At 39.1% G+C, this 21,325-nt stretch overlaps 1 protein-coding gene across 2 annotated transcripts in view; it reads left to right on the top strand.

Annotated features, from left to right (window-relative positions):
• Positions 1-20,192, top strand: part of LOC137247004 (solute carrier family 2, facilitated glucose transporter member 3-like) — a 52,898-nt gene extending 32,706 nt beyond the window's left edge. Inside the window, exons 2-5 of one of the 2 annotated variants that reach the window (XM_067778070.1) lie at positions 13,303-13,413; positions 13,476-13,636; positions 17,012-17,822; positions 19,701-20,192. In XM_067778070.1, the coding sequence (XP_067634171.1) occupies positions 13,303-13,413; positions 13,476-13,636; positions 17,012-17,822; positions 19,701-20,057 (1,440 nt within the window). In that variant the 3' untranslated portion in view covers positions 20,058-20,192. The remainder of the gene's footprint in view (positions 1-13,302; positions 13,414-13,475; positions 13,637-17,011; positions 17,823-19,700) is intronic. The other variant, XM_067778071.1, reaches the window with a different exon arrangement.
• Positions 20,193-21,325: the final 1,133 nt, after the last annotated feature.

The raw sequence follows: 21,325 nt of genomic DNA on the forward strand, positions 1-21,325 counted from the left end.
GAATATACTCAGCATCTGTCTTTACAAGAATCTGTTAGCATGATTGCGATCGAATGACCGAACAGGTTTTGCGTACGATTGTATTGATCAAACGAAGGTAAGCGGAGAATAAAATCAAAGCACGAGAATTAGTATCGTTTAGTTCGGCAAACAAACACAATCGTAAGCAATGTTTATATGTGTGTTTATATGTATATTTATATGTAGCTTGTCGCGGTGACGTAAGGGCAAAAGAATCATGCAAATATTCAGATGCATGGAGTTTTCATATTTGCCTTTTCATTCCGATGAATGTAATCACCGTTGAGGCAAACGAGAAAACGCCTGAATTGATTATATTCACGCATGCAATAAGTTGGTTGATTTTAAATAAATGTCAATTATGTTCGTTTAAGCAAGTTGGATCATTGAACACGATCATGTTGCCGAATGTAATCGAAGGTTGTTGTGTTCGATTTTTGCAGTTCATTGGTGTGTATGTGTAACTACTTTGGCTGATGACCACATGTGTGTGTGAAATATTTCTTCGTTGCCTTGTATGTATGTGTGTAAATGATGCCTGACGTATTCATGTACACCAGTGTGGCTTGCTTCATGTTTTTGTTGTTGCGTGATTATTTACTTACAGCCTAGTGATGTCAGCATTCGCCACAATATAATCAAAATAAAATGCATGCGCAACTACCCATAGATGTCGCACCACCTAACCAAATATGTGCCTATTTTTGAAAAAGTCATATTATCTTTTGTAGCAAATGCAGCGAAAATTAAATTTTTAATTTTTTTGTGTTTTTCTACTTTTCGTAAATTATTGAAAATAATTTATTTTTGATTGTCATTTTTTACATTGACAATAAAATTCGAAGCTTCAAGAGAACCGATTTTGTATAAAAGAGTATACAACGAATTAGGAATCAAACTTTGCTCTTTCATACGCATTTCATACGTAAGAGGTTAGGATATAGGCTTTGGGATCTAAAAATATAGCCCTCTGCTCTTTTCTTCTAATTTCTGGGGCTCTCGATAACACGACAAATCATTCAATCGAACAATCTATGATTGGCAAACATATAACCCCAATGATTGTTCGCTGGGTACTATCCATGCTTAAGAGAAGACATGTCAGTCTTGAGGGATAACTGAGTTACTATGTGTGACCGCTACGCCCTTAAGGGGGTGTACTCTTACCTACCTTGTGAACCATAGTCATAAAAGACCTTCTACAGTTAGTGAAAGTTTACACACAAGGATACGCAGATGACTTAGTAATCTGCATCACAGGAATGCACGGGAAAACAACATCCAATCTCATGGAACAAGCCCTGTGCATCATATAAATATGGTGTGATACCAAAGGAAAAAAAAACTATGCATGCCAGAACCATCCCTGGATGCAGTGGCGGATCAGTGATTTGCAACAGATTGCGCAACACTGAATAAATATAGTTGGTAAAAAGGAATAGAAGTAGCAATTTGCCAGTCAAACAAACCACCGCTGTATGGCTAAATGGTTAGCGCAGCGTGCCCAAAGCGTACTGATGATGAAGGCTTAGCACCCTTCGAAATGGATCTATCTGCGCAGTTAGGGCAGGTAGTCTGAAAAATTTTCTACTGACTATTCCAAAAACAAAATAAAATTTTTCAAATTTAGAAAAATGAAAAAATAACAATAATTATCATTAGGAAAAAAATTATTGTTGAGCTCGAATCGAACCTTGAATCATTTGTCAATGGGCCGATAAAAACAAAAACAGTTATTTTTTCATCTTATAATTATTTAACCGGAATTTAGGCTTAACTTATTGCTTTTGCTGGTTCAAGACTCTGGCGGCGCCGTGGTGTAGTGGTAGCGTACTCTGCCTACCACATCGAGAGTGCTGCGTTCAAGACCCGCGCAAAAGCAAAATCAACATTTAAGAAAAAAGTTCATTCAATTACAAAAAAGCATTTCTAAGCAGGGTCGCCCTCGACAGTGGTTTGACAAACACTCCGAAAAGTGTCTGCCATTAAAAACCTTCTCAGTGAAAATTCATCTGCCTTCCAGGTGCCGTTCGGAGTCGGCATAAAAAATTAAAGCCCCGGCCCGTATATTTGTAGGAAAAACTAAAAAGGGGCAAGATGCAAACATGAAGATAAGCTCAGCCTAAATATTTTCTGAGATAAATAGCGCCAAGTATATATTTGTTTTTATTTATTTTTTATCACGGTTCAGGCCTGCTTATTCAGTCGTTTATTTGTCAATTTAGCTACATATGTCTGGCTCCGTCTTAAAATGCTGTGATAATTATTTCTTGGTGCTAAAAAAATCTGAGAACGTGTGTTAAGTGATCCTATTGCCCTACTATGAAAAAAGATATACACACATACAAATAAATCTTTTATTTCATAGCTTTGATATCGGCTGACACTTCGGCCAAAAAGCCGCCTGAATATGCATTGCAATGTGATATCTTGGAGAAAAACCTATAATTTTGTTAACCGGTCTTGGTTTAAGTACATATTTTAGTGGTGCAAACAAACCCATTTTTTGTCACTTTTGCTTTCGCTTCCGTACAAAGAACAAGACTGGAGGAAAAGTGGCATCAGACCAAACCTAAACAAAAAGCAACAGTTATGTATAAATGGATCGAAGTGGTAACCGTAGCCGCTATGTCAAAAGTACCCTTCTTCGAATCTGCTGTGAACAGCGTTGTCGTTGAGAATTTTCAAAAAGCGGTCAATAGGGATTTTACTTTTATGCTAAACAAACTTTGTGTAGCAAGACCGCACCAAAATTATACATTGAGCTGATCCGTTAAAGTCAAGCTCTTAGCAATGCATCTTTTAATTTAAATTTTTAACAGCTATAAGCTGTAAATCAATTTAAAAGGACTAATAAAAATCCTTTTCTACATTAAAATACCCAAAAAACTATGGTCATATTCACAATCATTGTTACGTAGGTATGCTTTTTAAAATAATTTGCTATGGATAATATGTCAAAAAAGCTGTGACCAAATTTGAAGTATAGGTAACTATATTTCGACTTTGAATACGCACCTTTATTATACTCAGTTGAGCAGAGCTCACAGAGTATATTAACTTTGATTGGATAACGGTTGGTTGTACAGGTATAAAGGAATCGAGTAGATATAGGCTTCCATATATCAAAATCATCAGTATCGAAAAAAAATTTGATTGAGCCATGTCCGCCCGTCTGTCCGCTAACACGATAACTTGAGTAAATTTTGAGGTATCTTGATGAAATTTGGTATGTAGATTCCTGGGCACTTATCTCAGATCGCTATTTAAAATGAACGATATTGGACTATAACCACGCCCACTTTTTCGATATCGAAAATTTCGAAAAACCGAAAAATGCGATAATTCATTGCCAAAGGCGGTTAAAGCGATGAAACTTGGTAGATGGGTTGACGTTATGACACAGAATAGAAAATTAGTAAGATTTTGGACAATGGGCGTGGCACCGCCCACTTTTACAAGAAATTTGGCAGGAACGTTACTACTATTACTATATATGTGCTAAATAAAAATTAGCAAAATTGGACTTTTAAAAAAAAAAAAAAAAATTTTTAATTCAAATTTTAACAAAAAATGTAATATATTTACTATATATAAGTAAATTAAGTCAAAATTCAACTCCAGTAATGATATGATGCAACAAAATACAAAAATAAAATAAAATTTCAAAATGGGCGTAGCTCCGCCCATTTTCATTTAGTTTGTCTAGAATACTTTTAATGCCATAAGTCGAACAAAAATTTACCAATCCTTCTCAAATTTGGTAGGGGCATAGATTCTATGACGGTAACTGTTCTCTGTGAAAATGGGCGAAATCGGTGAAAGCCACGCCCAGTTTTTATACACAGACCACCGTCTGTCCTTCCGCTCGGCCGTTAACACGATAACTTGAGCAAAAACCGATATATCTTTACTAAACTTAGCCCACATACTTATCTGAACTCACTTTATCTTGGTATAAAAAATGGCCGAAATCCGACCATAAACACGCCCACTTTATCGATATCGAAAATTACGAAAAATGAAAAAAATGCCATAATTCTATACCAAATACGAAAAAAGGGATGAAACATGGTAACTGGATTGGTTTATTGACGCAAAATATAACTTTGGAAAAAACTTTGTAAAATGGGTGTGACACCTACCATATTAAGTAGAAGAAAATGAAAAAGTTCTACAAGGCGAAATCAACAGCCCTTGGAATCTTGGCAAGAATACTGTTAGTGGTATTGCATATATAAATAAATTAGCAGTACCCGACAGATGATTTTCTGGATCACCTGGTCCACAGTTTGGTCGATATCGCGAGAACGCCTTCACATATACATCTAAGGGACACTCGCTTTTAAAACCCTCATTAATACCTTTAATTTGATATCCATATCGTATCATTCTAGAGTCACCCCTGGCCCACCCTAATGGCGATATTTCGAAAAGTCGTCCACCTATAGACCTAATGCCCACTCCCTCTTAAAGTGCTCAGTAACACCTTTCGTTTGATATCGTTATCGTACAAACATTATAGAGTCACCCCTGGCCCACCCTAATGGCGATATCTCAAAAAGGCGTCCACCTATATACCTAATGCCCACTCCCTCTTAAAATGCTCAGTAACACCTTTAGTTTGATACCCATATCGTACAAACATTCTAGAGTCACCCTTGGTCCACCTTTATGGCGATATCTTGAAAAGGCGTCCACCTATAGAACTAAGGATTACTCCCTTTTAAAATACTCATTACCACTGTTCAAGCGCAAGGTTTTTCGTAATAAAATAATATAATTTGCCACATGGTATAATCGCTACAATTTTCACACTTTAATGTCGTCGCTATTGTCACACCCATTTTCATCGTTGGTCGACCATCTACACCATCACCTACAAATTCTCGCATACTCGTTATTATCTCGCACTCACTCTCTTGGAATGGAGTTCCAATCGCACTCTTTCATCGCCACCGTCAAATGCACCCACAACACACTCTTGCGCGTGACATCCACCTCGCCTCCACATAAAAAATAAAAATCATACCATTCGGGCCCAACAACAATCACTTACATTGACTAATAATGTCCCGCTAGGTCAACTTGAAAGTTATAGCTGGCTACGTTTCTAAATATGTACATGCATACGTATATACTCACAAGTGTACAAACAACTAATTTCTTCTTCCTACTCACATTCTTTACCTTTTGTACCAATTACAGTCCAACTCTTGATATGATTACACGTATATAACGCGATTTTTTGTAACAAATAAATTTAATATTCCAAATTTAAAGTCGTACCTTTCATTTTATCGAAGGGCATTGAAAAAGGCCTTTCATTTGATACCCATATCGTACAAACACATTCTAGAGTCACCCTGGCCCACCCTAATGACGATATCTCGAAAAGGCGTCCACCTATAGACCTAATGCCCACTCCATCTTAAAATGCTCAGTAACACCTTTCGTTTGATACCCATATCGTACAAACATTCTAGAGTCACCCTTGGTCCACCTTTATGGCGATATCTCGAAAAGGCGTCCACCTATAGAACTAAGGATTACTCCCTTTTAAAATACTCATTACCACCTTTCATTTGATACCCATATCGTACAAACACATTCTAGAGTCACCCCTGGCCCACCCTAATGGCGATATCTCGAAAAGGCGTCCACCTATAGACCTAATGCCCACTCCCTCTTAAAATGCTCAGTAACACCTTTCGTTTGATACCCATATCGTACAAACATTCTAGAGTCACCCCTGGCCCACCCTAATGGCGATATCTCGAAAAGGCGTCCACCTATAGACCTAATGCCCACTCCCTCTTAAAATGCTCAGTAACACCTTTCGTTTGATACCCATATCGTACAAACACATTCTAGAGTCACCCCTGGCCCACCCTAATGCCGATATCTCGAAAAGGCGTCCACCTGTAGACCTGATGCCCACTCCCTCTTAAAATGCTCAGGAACACCTTTCGTTTGATACCCATATCGTACAAACATTCTAGAGTCACCATTGGTCCACCTTTATGGCGATATCTCGAAAAGGCGTCCACCTATAGATCTAAGGATTACTCCCTTTTAAAATACTCATTACCATCTTTCATTTGATACCCATATCATACAAACACATTCTAGAGTCACCCCTGGCCCACCCTAATGGCGATATCTCGAAAAGGCGTCCACCTATAGACCTAATGCCCACTCCCTCTTAAAATGCTCAGTAACACCTTTCGTTTGATACTCATATCGTACAAACACATTCTAGAGTCACCCCTGGCCCACCCTAATGACGATATCTCGAAAAGGCGTCCACCTATAGACCTAATGCCCACTCCCTCTTAAAATGCTCAGTAACACCTTTCATTTGATTCCCATATCGTACAAACACATTCTAGAGACACCCCTGGTCCACCTTTATGGCGATATCTCGAAACGGCGTCCACCTATGGAACTAAGGATCATTCCTTTTCAAAATACTCATTAACAGCTTTCATTTGATACCCATATCGTACAAACATATTCTAGAGTCACCCCTGGTCCACCTTTATGGCGATTTCTCGAAAAGGAGTTCACCTATAGACCTAAGGCCCACTCCCTCTTAAAATGCTCAGTAACACTTTTCATTTGATACCCATATCGTACAAACAAATTCTAGAGTCAGCCCTGGTCCACCTTTATGGCGATATCCCTAAATGGCGTCCATCCATAGAACTATGACCTACTCTCTCTTAAAATACTCTTTAATACCTTCCATTTGATACACATGTCATACAACCACATTCCAGGGTTACCCTAGCTTCATTTTCCTACATGGTGATTTTCCTTATTTTGTCTCCATAGCTCTCAACTGAGTATGTAATGTTCGGTTACACCCGAACTTAGCCTTCTTTACTTGTTTTTATAATCAGTTGAGCAGATCTCACAGAGTATATTAACTTTGATTGGATAACGGTTGGTTGTACAGGTATAAAGGAATCGAGATAGATATAGACTTCCATATATCAAAATCATCAGTATCGAAAAAAAATTTGATTGAGCCATGTCCGTCCGTCCGTCCGTCTGTCCGTTAACACGATAACTTGAGTAAATTTTGAGGTATCTTGATGAAATTTGGTATACAGATTCCTGGGAACTCATCTCAGATCGCTATTTAAAATGAACGATATCAGACTATAACCACGCCCACTTTTTCGATATCGAAAAATTCGAAAAACCGAAAAAATGCGATAATTCATTGCCAAAGGCGGTTAAAGCGATGAAACTTGGTAGATGGGTTGACGTTATGACGCAGAATAGAAAATTAGTAAGATTTTGGACAATGGGCGTGGCACCGCCCACTTTTACAAGAAGGTAATTTAAAAGTTTTGCAAGCTGTAATTTGGCAGTCGTTGAAGATATCATGATGAAATTTGGCAGGAACGTTACTACTATTACTATATATGTGGCAAATAAAAATTAGCAAAATCGGATGAAGAACACGCCCACTTTTTAAAAAAAAAATTTTTTAATTCAAATTTTAACAAAAAATTTAATATCTTTACTGTATATAAGTAAATTAAGTCAAAATTCAACTCCAGTAATAATATGATGCAACAAAATACAAAAATAAAAGAAAATTTCAAAATGGGCGCGGCTCCGCCGATATATCTTTACTAAACTAAGCCCACGTACTTATCTGAACTCACTTTATTTTGGTATAAAAAATGGCCGAAATCCGACCATAACCACGCCCACTTTATCGATATCGAAAATTACGAAAAATGAAAAAAATGCCATAATTCTATACCAAATACGAAAAAAGGGATGAAACATGGTAACTAGATTGGTTTATTGACGCAAAATATAATTTTGGAAAAAAAATTGTAAAATGGGTGTGACACCTGCCATATTAAGTAGAAGAAAATGAAAAAGTTCTACAAGGCGAAATCAACAGCCCTTGGAATCTTGGCAGGAATACTGTTAGTGGTATTGCATATATAATTAAATTAGCAGTACCCGACAGATGATTTTCTGGATCACCTGGTCCCCATTTTGGTCGATATCGCGAGAACGCCTTCACATATACATCTAAGGGCCACTCGCTTTTAAAACCCTCATTAATACCTTTAATTTGATATCCATATCGTACAAACACATTCTAGAGTCACCCCTGGCCCACCCTAATGGCGATATCTCGAAAAGGCGTCCACCTATAGACCTAATGCCCACTCCCTCTTAAAATGCCCAGTAACACCTTTCGTTTGATACCCATATCGTACAAACATTCTAGAGTCACCCCTGGCCCACCCTAATGGCGATATCTCGAAAAGGCGTCCACCTATAGACCTAATGTCCACTCCCTCTTAAAATGCCCAGTAACACCTTTCGTTTGATATCCATATCGTACAAACATTCTAGAGTCACCCCTGGCCCACCCTAATGGCGATATCTCGAAAAGGCGTCCACCTATAGACCTAATGCCCACTCCCTCTTAAAATGCTCAGTAACACCTTTCGTTTGATACCCATATCGTACAAACATTCTAGAGTCACACCTGGCCCACCCTAATGGCGATATCTCGAAAAGGCGTCCACCTATAGACCTAATGCCCACTCCCTCTTAAAATGCTCAGTAACACCTTTCGTTTGATACCCATATCGTAGAAACATTCTAGAGTCACCCTTGGTCCACCTTTATGGCAATATCTCGAAAAGGCGTCCACCTATAGAACTAAGGATTACTCCCTTTTAAAATACTCATTACCACCTTTCATTTGATACCCATATCGTACAAACACATTCTAGAGTCACCCTGGCCCACCCTAATGGCGATATCTCGAAAAGGCGTCCACCTATAGACCTAAGGCCCACTTCCTCTTAAAGTGCTCAGTAACACCTTTCATTTGATACCCATATCGTACAAACAAATTCTAGAGTCAGCCCTGGTCCACCTTTATGGCGATATTCCTAAATGGCGTCCATCCATAGAACTATGGCCTACTCTCTCTTAAAATACTCTTTAATACCTTCCATTTGATACACATGTCATACAACCACATTCCAGGGTTACCCTATGTTCATTTTCCTACATGGTGATTTTCCTTATTTTGTCTCCGTAGCTCTCAACTGAGTATGTAATGTTCGGTTACACCCGAACTTAGCCTTCCTTAATTGTTAAGTTTGGATTTCTTATAAATTCGAAAGGATATCATTTCTGAATCATATTTCTATAGATACTTTTTAAAATAATCAAGTGCATTTTTATACTCAGTTGAGCAGAGCTCACAGGGTATATTAAGTTTGATTGCATAACGGTTGGTTGTACAGGTATAAAGGAATCGAGATAGATATAGACTTCCATATATCAAAATCATCAGGATTGAAAAAAAATTTGATTGAGCCATGTCCGTCCGTCCGTTAACACGATAACTTGAGTAAATTTTGAGGTATCTTGATGAAATTTGGTACGTAGGTTCCTGAGCACTCACCTCAGATCGCTATTTAAAATGAACGATATTGGACTATAACCACGCCCACTTTTTCGATATCGAAAATTTCGAAAAACCGGAAAAGTGCAATAATTCATTACCAAAGACAGATAAAGTCATGAAATTTGGTAGATGAGTTGAACTTATGACGCAGAATTGAAAATTAGTAAAATTTTGGAAAATGGGAGTGGCACCGCCCACTTTTAAAAGAAGGTAATTTAAAATTTTTGCAAGCTGTAATTTGGCAGTAGTTGAAGCTATCATGATGAAATTTGGCAGGAACGTTACTCCTATTACTATATGTACGCTTAGTAAAAATTAGCAAAATCGGAGAAGGACCACGCCCACTTTTAAAAAATTTGTTTTTAAAGTAAAATTTTCAAAAAATTTAATATCTTTACAGTATATAAGTAAATTATGTCAACATTCAACTCCAGTAATCATATGGTGCAACAAAATACAAAAATAAAAGAAAATTTCAAAATAGGCGTGGCTCCGCCCTTTTTCATTTAATTTGTCTAGGATACTTTTAATGCCGTAAGTCGAAGAAAAATTAGCCAATCCTTTTGAAATCGGTTGAAGCCACGCCCAGTTTTTATACACGGTCGTCCGTCTGTCCTTCCGCATGGCCGTTAACGCGATAACTACAGCAAAAATCGACATATCTTTACCGAACTTAGTTCACGTACTTATCTGAACGCACTTTATTTTGGTATAAAAAATGAGCGAAATCCGACTATGACGACCACTTTTTCGATATCGAAAATTACGAAAAATGAAAAAAATGCCATAATTCTATACCAAATACGAAAAAAGGGATGAAACATGGTAATTGGATTGGTTTATTGACGCGAAATATAACTTTGGAAAAAAACTTTGTAAAATGGTTTTGACACCTACCATATTAAGTAGAAGAAAATGAAAAAGTTCTGCAGGGCGAAATAAAAAACCCTTGAAATCTTTACAGGTATTACATATATAAATAAATTAGCGGTATCCAACAGATGATGTTCTGGGTCACCCTGGTCCACATTTTGGTCGATATCTGGAAAACGCCTTCACATATACAACTACCACCACCCCCTTTTAAAACTCTCATTAATACCTTTAATTTGATACCAATATCGTACAAACACATTCTAGAGTCACCCCTGGTCCACCTTTATGGCGATATCTCGAAAAGGCGTCCACCTATAGAACTAAGCCCCACGCCCTTTTAAAATACTCATTAACACCTTTCATTTGATACCCATATCGTACAAACATATTCTAGAGTCACCCCTGGTCCACCTTTATGGCGATATATCGAAAAGGCGACCACCTATAGAACGAAGGCCCTCTCCCTTTTAAAAATACTCATTAACACCTTTCATATGATACCCATATCGTACAAACAAAGTCTAGAGTCACCCCTGGCCCACCTTTATTGCGATACCTCGAATAGGCGTCCACCTATAGAACTAAGGCCCACTCCCTTTTAAAATACTCATTAACACCTTTCGTTTGATACCCATATTGTACAAACGCATTCTAGAGTCACCGCTGGTCCACCTTTATGGCGATATCTCGAAAAAGCGATCACCTATACAACTACCACGACTCCCTTTTAAAACCCTCATTAATACCTTTAATTTGATACCCATATCGTACCAACAAATTCTAGGGTCACTCCTGGTCCACCTTTATGGCGATATTTCGAAACGGCGCCCACCTATAGAACTAAGGCCCACTCCCTTTTAAAATACTCATTAACACCTTTTTTTTGATACCAATATTGTACAAACAAATTCTAGGGTCACCCCTGGTCCACCTTAATGGAGATATTTCGAAACGGCGTCCACCTATGGAACTAAGGATTACTCCCTTTTAAAATACTCATTAACACCTTTCATTTGATACCCATATCGTACAAACAAATTCTAGAGTCAACCCTGATCCACCTTTATGGCGATATCCCTAAATGGCGTCCACCTATAGAACTATGGCCCACTCCCTCATAAAATACTCTTTAATGCCTTTCATTTGATACACATGTCATACAAACACATTCCAGGGTTTCCCTCGGTTCATTTTCCTACATGGTTATTTTCCCTTATGTTGTCACCATATCTCTCAACTGAGTATGTAATGTTCGGTTACACCCGAACTTAACCTTCCTTACTTGTTAATTTTGATGTTTATGACAGGGTAAAATATTGAGCCCCAAAATAGTTCTAAAAATATTTGAAATAGTTTTCAAAGGAGCAAAATGTTCTAAAAAGGATGAAACCTCCGCAAAGCGACAAAAGGGCAACACTGTATGTATGTACATATGTATTTCAAAAAATCTCTCTTTGATTGCCCGCAAACGTTCATGCAAAACCTTATCTGAGAGATAAATTCTAAAAATTCTTACTGAAAGCTAAAAATTTGCATGAAAATTCGCGGAATTTTCCCGAATTTTCTAAAAAGTCTTCAGGGTATATTTGCATTGTTGGTGTTATATAATAATACATATTTTTATAAAAATATGGAAAATAATGAAGGTCGAAGCAAAACTTAATAAAAACTGGAAAAATCTGAGTGATGATGACTTTTGTAGATGAGTGTAGATATGTATGTGTGTTTGTATGAAACATTTTAAGGTCACTTTATCTTATTTAATAAGTTGACTTAAATCGCCCCCCTCCCAAATCATGCTGGATCCGCCCCTGCCTGAATGGCACCAAAATCCGAATTTCCATGGAAGCAAAATACCTAGTGTTACACTGGACAGAGCCCTCACGTGAAATGCTCATCTAGATGCTACCTTAAACAAAGCAGCAAAACTTTCTTCGCTGCACTCGACTCTATGGCAAAACATGAGGGCGATCTGGTTTGTCAAGAGCTAAATGTAAGCCACAAGTTTAAGTTGGCTGATCACTGTAGTGTATTCCGAGCGGAAGTTGCTGCGATTAAGAATGCGGTGGATGAAATGCTATCCAGTGTTACTACGGTTAGCAAATTTAATATCTACTCTGATAGCCAAGCGGCTATCAAGGCCTTGAGACCTTGAGCACAACTACAGTGCGATCGAGGGTGGTCTGGAAGTGCCCGACTTCGCTTGTGATTGCATCGAATTATTTTACAAGTAAGATTAGCTGGGTCCCGGACCATAGTGATATACCGGGTAACTGTCAATTGGATCGCTTAGCCCGCATCGGTACAACTGAACCGGATGAAGATGGCTGTAGGGATTTCGGGATTCCGCTGGCCACTTGTGGATTGCTCCTCCACAGCTGAGCCTCGAGTCAGCTCAGCAAACGTTGGGCGGACACCACGTCTTGCAGGGTAGCAAGATCTTTCTGACGGAAAGTGGATGGCAGGAGGTCTGCTGAAATAATTGGGTTCACTAAGGCTCACCTATCAATGGTCATTGCGGTTTTGACAGGGCACTGTCGCATGGGTATCCATGCGGTACGTCGCAATATACTGGAAACTCCATCCTGCTGCAGCTGTATGGAGGATGATGAGGTGGAATCACCAAATCCCTTTATGCTTGATAGCCCAGCTTTTGCCAGAACTAGGTGAAAGTACTTCGGTCGCGACTCCCTTGGATCTCCCGAGGATTTATCCAAAGTTGAGATCGGTATCATTCGGAGCTTTATCGTTGCTACCCACCGATTCTCTAAGTAACTAGATCTAAATCACCGTTATTTTTGTTGTATGTGGTATCACAACGGACCTTCCTGTTGCCCAAGTGAGCTTTCCTTACAGCTACCACCTAACCTAACCTATGTTCTTTATCACCATTTACAACTAACTATCATTTTTATTTTTATAATTCCTCTTTATTGCAGACAAACCGCAATGGTTGGACTCCACTGCTTGTATTGGTATGTGTTGCAACGACATTTGGTGGTGCAATACCCGCCGGCTACTGTATAGGTGTTATGAATACGCTATCTGAGGTACGTCTTATTTATTTCCCTATAACAAATTTCCAAACAAAAAAACTATTTTTTTCTGATAGTTTATGAAGTCGTGGTGCCTAGACGCGTTTGAGATACGTTATGGCGATCATCTGACTACCTCGCAAGTCGATCTGCTTTGGTCAGCCATAATATCAATATTACTTATAGGGGGCATTTGTGGTTCATTTATTGCCGGAGGGATTGTTAATCGATTTGGGAGGTAAATTCACAACAAAAATCATATTTTTAATGTTTGTACTTCAATCACGAATATGAGTGTATGTGATTATCGCTGTGATATATCATAACTGCGACTTTGGCATTTATAAAACTGGATCGTTCTAGTATTGCAGATTTGATTGTCTTGTTCGGTCTTGTTCTTCATGGTATCGCAATTTTAGTTAGTTCCGCCTATTTCTGGTTAGTTCTTGTTGTATCTTAGAAGTCATAAAAGGGGACTTGCATGTAAATCAAAACAAAATAATCGAAGGGCGAAAGAAATTAAGTGCAGTGCGGATTAATGAACAGTTCTGATCTTATGCTATACATATTTATATGCAAAGTATATACCCATATCCCAGCTAAACGGCATTCGTGAAGTGGGCTGGACAATGAGTGGGCTGGAATCCCTGAATCTTTTTGGGAAATCATTTTCCTCTTTTCCCCGTTACCTCTGTCGCACCTTTATTTTCACCAACGGTGATCTGTGGCTCTGCAGGTATGCCTTCCATCCGTCTGCGATAAAGTCAATCTGGGTGAGCTAGTTATCATTTCGAGCCCTGCAAGTTTTCCTGTATTTGCATTTATTGCCTTAAAGCACATGCCGAAGTCTTGGAACATGATCAAAGACTTCAGTTCAATTAAACTCCCCTCGTTTGTCCTAAAAGGGTTACTATCGTTATCGAAGAATGCCTGTTGTAAGGGCAGAGCAAATGAGATGGATATCCATTCGATGGAAAGCAAGTAAGTGGTACCTAGACTATACATAATTTGACCTGGGTGGATTTCTAGACATCGAAGCCGCATTTAATAATGTTCTGCCTGAAGGTACTGAAAGGGCCCTGGTTGTATAAAAAGTCGAGACGGTCTATTAGAGTTCAATCACAAAGTTCTATGGAACAGAACTGTTGCAGCGGAGTGGGGCGCGGCCAGAATCGAGAGAAAGGTATGCAGATGTACGCCACAGGAGGGTGATTGGTCTCTTAACATCGGTTTCTGCAAGCTTCCACACAGTCATTCACTCGAAAGAGGACTGAGAAGAAGAACTCAAATAGGACCGTGGATTAGTTAAATGCTAAACGGATGGGTCTAAGTTGAAAGTGATGATTGCTGGAGCTTATCAGGAACCTGAAAGTTTAAGCTACCGGAGCGTCTTTCAAGCGGAAGTTTCCGAGATTAAGAATGCAGTAGATGTAGTTTCATGCATTGCTATTACGAAAAGCCGTGATAAGATTGAAAGTGGTACTGGAGTGTCTAACCACGCTTCCGATTGTAAGGCACTATTTTAAAATTAGAGTAATCTGGGTCCTTGGTCGTAGCGGTATTCCAGTCAACTGTCACGCGGATCTTTTAAACCGCATGCGTACAACTAGTGCACGACCTCTTTTACGATTGTGTTGAACTATTTTATGATTAAGATCATACGGGTCCCGGTACATAGCATTATCTCTAGCGAACGTGTACAACTGAACCGAATATAGATGGCTACCCCTAGTCAACTGTGGTATGCTCCTCTATAGATGGGCCTCCAGTCAGCTAATCATACACTGGGAGGATTCTGACGAATCTCTGCCCAAGAACGTAGATGCAATATGTCTTAACATATTGGAAATCCCTTCCTGCTACAGCTGCATGATGGATGATTAGGTGAAACTGTTGAGTAACTTCGTGCTTAGCTGTCCAGCGTGCCCCGCCTACCACACCGAAGTTCCTGGGCTCACGCCCCTAGCAAAGCAACACCAAAATTTTAGAAACAATTTTTTTTCAATTAGAAGAAAGCTTTTCTAAGCGAGGTCGCCCCTCGGCAGTGATTTGGCAAGCACTCAGAGTGTTAGGTTAGGTTAAGTTAGGTTAGGTTAGGTGGCAGCTGCCCTGATAAAGAAAGCTCACTTGAACAACACGAAGATCCGTTGTGATACCACATACACCAAAAATAACGGTGACTTAAATCTAGCTACTTAGAGAATCGTTGGGTAGCAACGATAAAGCTCCGAATGATACCGATCTCAACTTTAGATAAATCCTCGGGAGATCCAAGTGAGTCGCGAACGAAGTACTTTCGCCTAGTTTTGGCAAAAGCTGGGCAATCAAGCATAAAGTGTGTTGGTGATTCCACCTCATCATCCTCCATACAGCTGCAGCAGGATGGAGTTTCCAGTACGAACCGCATGGATACCCCAATGACCATTGATAGGTGAGTCTTAGTGAACCCAATTATTTCAGCAGACCTCCTGCCATCCACTTTCGGCCAGAAAGGTCTTGCTACTCTGCAAGACGTGGTGTCCGCCCAACGTTTGCTTAGCTGACTCGAGGCCCAGCTATGGAGGAGCAATCCACAGGTGGCCAGCAGAATCTCGAAATCCCTACAGCCATCTTCATCCGGTTCAGTTGTACCGATGCGGGCTAAGAGATCCGCTTGACAGTTACCCGCGATATCACTATGGCCCGGGATCCAGATAATCTTAATTGTAAAATAATTCGATGCAATCGCAAGCGAGTCAAGCACTCCCAGACCACCCTCGATCGCACTATAGTTGAGCTCAAGGTCTTGATAGCCGCTTGGCTATCAGAGTAGATGTTAGATTCCCTAACCGTAGTAGCACTGGATAGCATTTCATCCACCGCATCCTTAATCGCAGCAACTTCCGCTTGGAATACATTGCAGTGATCAGCCAACTGAAACTTGCGGCTTACATGTAGTTCTTGACAAAAGACCCCGCCACCAACCTTTCCGTCCAACTTCGACCCATCCGTGAACAAGTTAACCGGTACCATGCCCCAGATAATTCCTCTTCTCCGCTCTTCTCTCGGTGGAATGACTGGGGTAAAGGTTGTATAGGGAGCAGTTATCAGCATACAATAGTCCGTTCTGTCCGGGATAAAGTCGAAACTGGTAAGAAGGCTAGAGTGTCCGAAGTCAGAAAGCCTATAGCCCATATCACGAAGCCTGACCAACGACCGGGCCGCGGCCGCCTTTCCTGCAATATCTACTTGATACATGTTCAGCATGACGAGTGTATTTCTGCATGAAAAGTTTCTCAGTGAAAACTCATCTGTCCTGCAAATGCCATTCGGAATCGGCATAAAACGTGTAGGTCCCGTAGTAGGAAAAATTAAAAGGAGCACGACGCAAATTGGAAGAGAAGTTCGGCCTAAAATCTTCTCGGAAGTTAACGCGAATTACATTTCTTTTATTTTAATCGTTGTTTAATGTGGCAACAAAACCGACTATTTAAGGACCCCACTGAGTTGTCCCTTAATTGGACAGCGGTCAAACAATCCAACCCAGGAACTTGTACTAAAGCTCCTTAGTTTAAAATTATATATACATGCAAATAATACAAATCCATTTGAAAACAATATTTTTTTCTTACAGAAAAGGATCACTTTTAGTTAGCGCCTTCCTACTCATAATTGCTGGCATTCTTCTACAATTTTGCCGCACAACCAATTCAGTGGAGATACTCTTGATTGGACGTTTCGTTAGCGGTTTTGCTGGATCAATAATTTACACCGCACATCCAATTTACTTACTTGAGCTATCACCGCCACACCTACGCGGTACTGCGGCTGTTTTCACATCCATTGGTGTGACGGCAGGCATTTGTTTCGGGCAAGTTTTTAGTCTGCCACAGATATTTGGCAACGAAGATCTGTGGCAGTTTGCGCTGAGTTTTCATGCTGTAATTGTGGTGATCAGTTTTTTGCCAGTTTATTGGTTTCCTGAATCACCACGTTGGCTCTATTTGATGCGTCACAATGAAGAGGCAGCACGCAACGAGTTGGAACGTTTACGCGGCGTAAACTCCGAGGAATGTGTACGCATGGAAATGGCAGAAATGAAGGAGTTGGCCACATGTGCGCCCACAGAGAAGCAAAGTTTCTGGATGGTGGTGACGAATAAGGAAAATTTGATGCCATTAATAATATGTTGTTCGTTCCCATTGTGTCAGCAGTTGTGTGGCATTAATGCAATATTCTTTTATTCGGTGGGCATATTTATGAAAGGTGGATTTACTTTGGTGGTGGCATCATGGATGAATTTTGGTGCGGGCATATTAAATGTCTTGTTCGCTTGCGTAAGTCCAGTTATGGTACAAAAGTTTGGACGTCGTCCTTTGATGATGTGGTCTTCGGGCGGTTGCGGAGTATCGTTGGTGGGCATGGCATTTGCATTGAGTTATATTGTGAGTATTTATTGTTGTTGCTGTTTTGTATCACATACTTTGGCGAAAGTAATTTTCAGGGGTAGAAAGATGTCATATTAAGACCATAAACAAATAGGAATTTTGTAATTAAAATTTAAGTAACTTCCCAATAAGCTACAAGCTTGAAACTTGGAATATAGTTCAGAACCCGATGACAATGCAATAATATGAAAAAAAACTCCGATAGGTGGCGCATGGATCGAAATATTTCAAAAAATCGTATTTGTGGTCCGATTTGGCTCATATTTGTAACACATAATACATACATGAATAGAAAGCCACATATGAAAACAATCGCCGCCAGGTGGCGCAAGGATCGAGATATTCAAAAAAAAGGTATTTTTGGTCCGATTAGGCTCATATTTGGAACAAATATTACATACAGTCCGGTAGAAGTGACATCAAAATATTTTGGAGTTGGAGGAGGGACAAGCATATGTGGCGCAGAGTCGAGTAAAGTCATTGGAAGGACTATGTATTCAGGACTTAGATTGTAACAAATTGTCAGGAAAGAGTCCTTGTAATAATGAGTCACTAAATGAACTAAATGGAATGAGAAATAATGGACAATTAAATAATGACTAAAAATTTGAAAATAAAATAATTAAAAAAAAAATGTTTAGTTAAACGGTTTTATTGAAAACAATACTTAAATGAAGTAATAATAGTACTAAAATCTAGAAAATAATTAGGTAGGTCCTGGGTACTAGTCGTCACACTCCTCATCAATCTAGGGCCTTGATCAGACAATTAAATAAAAGCGTTGGACGCGTAACAGCAAGTTAAATATTTTGAAAGCGATAACCTAGTGAAATTTTCCCCTAGCAAGCGCTGAGACTCCAGTTGTCACCAAGAAGATGGACGAAGCGACGCAGCAGTTCTTCAGCTCCTGACTATGGCGCCTATAGGTTGCAGGTATTCCTATGGGCAGATATCTTTTGAAACTAGGAGATCTGAAGAAAGGTCAGAATGTTGCGGGACGAACCAAAGAAACCACTACGTATTGCTACTACTATCTGTCACTCTAACTCTATTTATCGTTTCACAAACAAAACGAATTTTTTGGACTTTACCCAAAAAGAGTAAATGCAGTATTTTTTGATGTATACTGGAATGATTTTCCGCCATCCCTTGCAGAATTTGGTTAAGATGCAGGCCAGCTTTGGTATCGTGCCATCTTCAGTGCTATTTTTTGTTCGAGGACGTGAGGGCGGAAACTTTATCATTGTTACAGCTATAAAGGTAGAAAGCAGCTCTTAAATCCTTTTACTACCAGACAGGGAAATCTATTACGGAATCCGCTTCTTGGCCAAATTAGAATTGAAACTAATTAAAATTGCTGCCATGACCTTAGCATTTTTTCTTATTATTAGGAATTCATGAGCTTAACACCGGCTTATAATAATTAAATATTCAATTATTATGTTTTTCTAAGAGAAAATGAAAAGAAAGAAAAAAACGTTTACTGGCATATTGCGATGGTACCATTTCGAAAACCGCCACGTAATAATCATCAGGCAATTTCGTAATGTTATCAAAGGTTTCACCGAGATTCGAACCGCGAATCACACGGTGAAACTGCAGTTGCCTTATCCACTAAGCCATCCTGCTTGTATTTGCTTCCTTGCTTAATTTCAGCATTTTTTATTTTAATCGAATCCATCCTCTTGAATATAAATCTAAAGAAGTTCAACACGCATTGCTATAATTATAAAAGCTTTAAATTCTGATTATGTCATAAGTTGGAATCCATAACAACTGCCAAAGTGTCTTAAAATGTCTATGAAGCTTCATCTATGAACCTAAATAAGTACTTTAAAAACTTTCTACATCAACTTTCTTCCCTCTTCCTTACAGGACATTGTTAGCTGGTTACCTGTGCTATGTATGATCTTCATTGCTTCGTTTATATTCTTTTTCAATATTGGTTTGGCACCGGTGCCATATTTTGTTGGTGCCGAAATTTTCGAAGTTGAAACACGTTCGGTTGCCTTGTCGATGGGTCAGATCTTTTTGTGGAGTGGCAATTTCGTGATTGGTATGTTCTTTCCGCTATTAGAGAATATATGGGGCGGATATGCTTTCCTACCATGTGCTGTGATGTGTTTGTATTGTTTCCTTTTGACGTGGCGTTACCTTCCCGAAACCCGTGGAAAAGAGGTTGCTGACGTGAAACCGTTGATGTCTCAAGGTTTTAGTTCAAAAATACAATAATAAGTGAAGCCAGGTAATTAACTTTAATTTTATTTAAGTAAATAGTTTTAAGGCCATTGTTATTGTTGTTAAGCGATTTATAACTAAAATATAACTATTTTTTAGTAGAAATTTTATTAATAAATGTCATAAAAATGTGTTATTTAATTATAAATGCAAAAACTAACTAAATGCCATACGAGGCACTATTCTTTTATAAAACGGATTGATTTCGACTGCATGCCTTGCAATGATGGCCTAGTAAACAGCTTTCGCTAAAACAGAAAAATGTAAGTACTTTGGCCCGGAAACCGCCCAAAAACGCCCCTAATTGTCATATATATTATTTCTAATTGCTGGTTTTATGTACGGGTCCCTTTTTCGCTCTTATTTGGAATCCACATCTATAAATAAAGTTTTGGTTGTAAAGGTGGAGATTCGGGCTATTAGCGAGCTTTGGACAATTTTGGTCGTAGTGCTTTTGTTTAGCTATATATTTTTAAAATAAATTGTTAAAAATAAACGATTGTGAGCACACAAAGAAATCTATTTGTACTATGGCACTATTGTGAATATTTGCTCTGCATTACCGGCAGTTGCTACCATACGCTAGATGGCAGCGCAGGCTGTTTAATAGCTGATTTCTGTTGATATTTGGTAAGAGACTTTTATATTGGTTGCGCAAGATGCGCACGGGTCAGGCTCGTTATTATTATTGGAATTAAGAGTCACGCTAACGAAATGGGAGAGTCTCTGCCTTGCCACATTGACGCACTCGCAGAGAATGTGAAACGGCTTTTCATTCTCCATCTTAAAAAAGCGAATGATTTGTGTTTCGGATAGATTTAACTTACTTACGTGATATCATAGACTACAGTGTGCCGCATAATAGCCAGTGAGAATTCGTAGGTTCTCTCTGCTTAGATTGATGAGTTTGGCTGATACTCTCGTTGCTCGGAGTATACAAGTAGACCTGTCTTAGCTTTGTGTTTTCTGAACTACTTTATTTCCCAGTTACTTATGGTTGCCTTAGTGCGAGCCTTTGTGAGTCCACAAAAGAGCTCTGGGCCATAGAATGCTGCTAAAGCACCCTGACCAGTATACCCAATGTTTTTCCATAAAGTCGAGTGCAGACGAAGAAAGCTCTTGTTTAAGCTAGATGATCATTCCACGTGAGGGTTCTGTTCAGTGTAACCACTAGATGGTTTGCTACAGTTAAAAATCGGATTTTGGTACCATGCAGAGATGGTGCTGGTATGGATATTTTTCTTTTCCAGGTAAAAGGCACT

Source organism: Eurosta solidaginis, chromosome 3 (assembly GCF_040869045.1).
Source record: "Eurosta solidaginis isolate ZX-2024a chromosome 3, ASM4086904v1, whole genome shotgun sequence".
In the NCBI taxonomy this organism is placed as follows: Eukaryota; Metazoa; Arthropoda; class Insecta; order Diptera; family Tephritidae; genus Eurosta; species Eurosta solidaginis.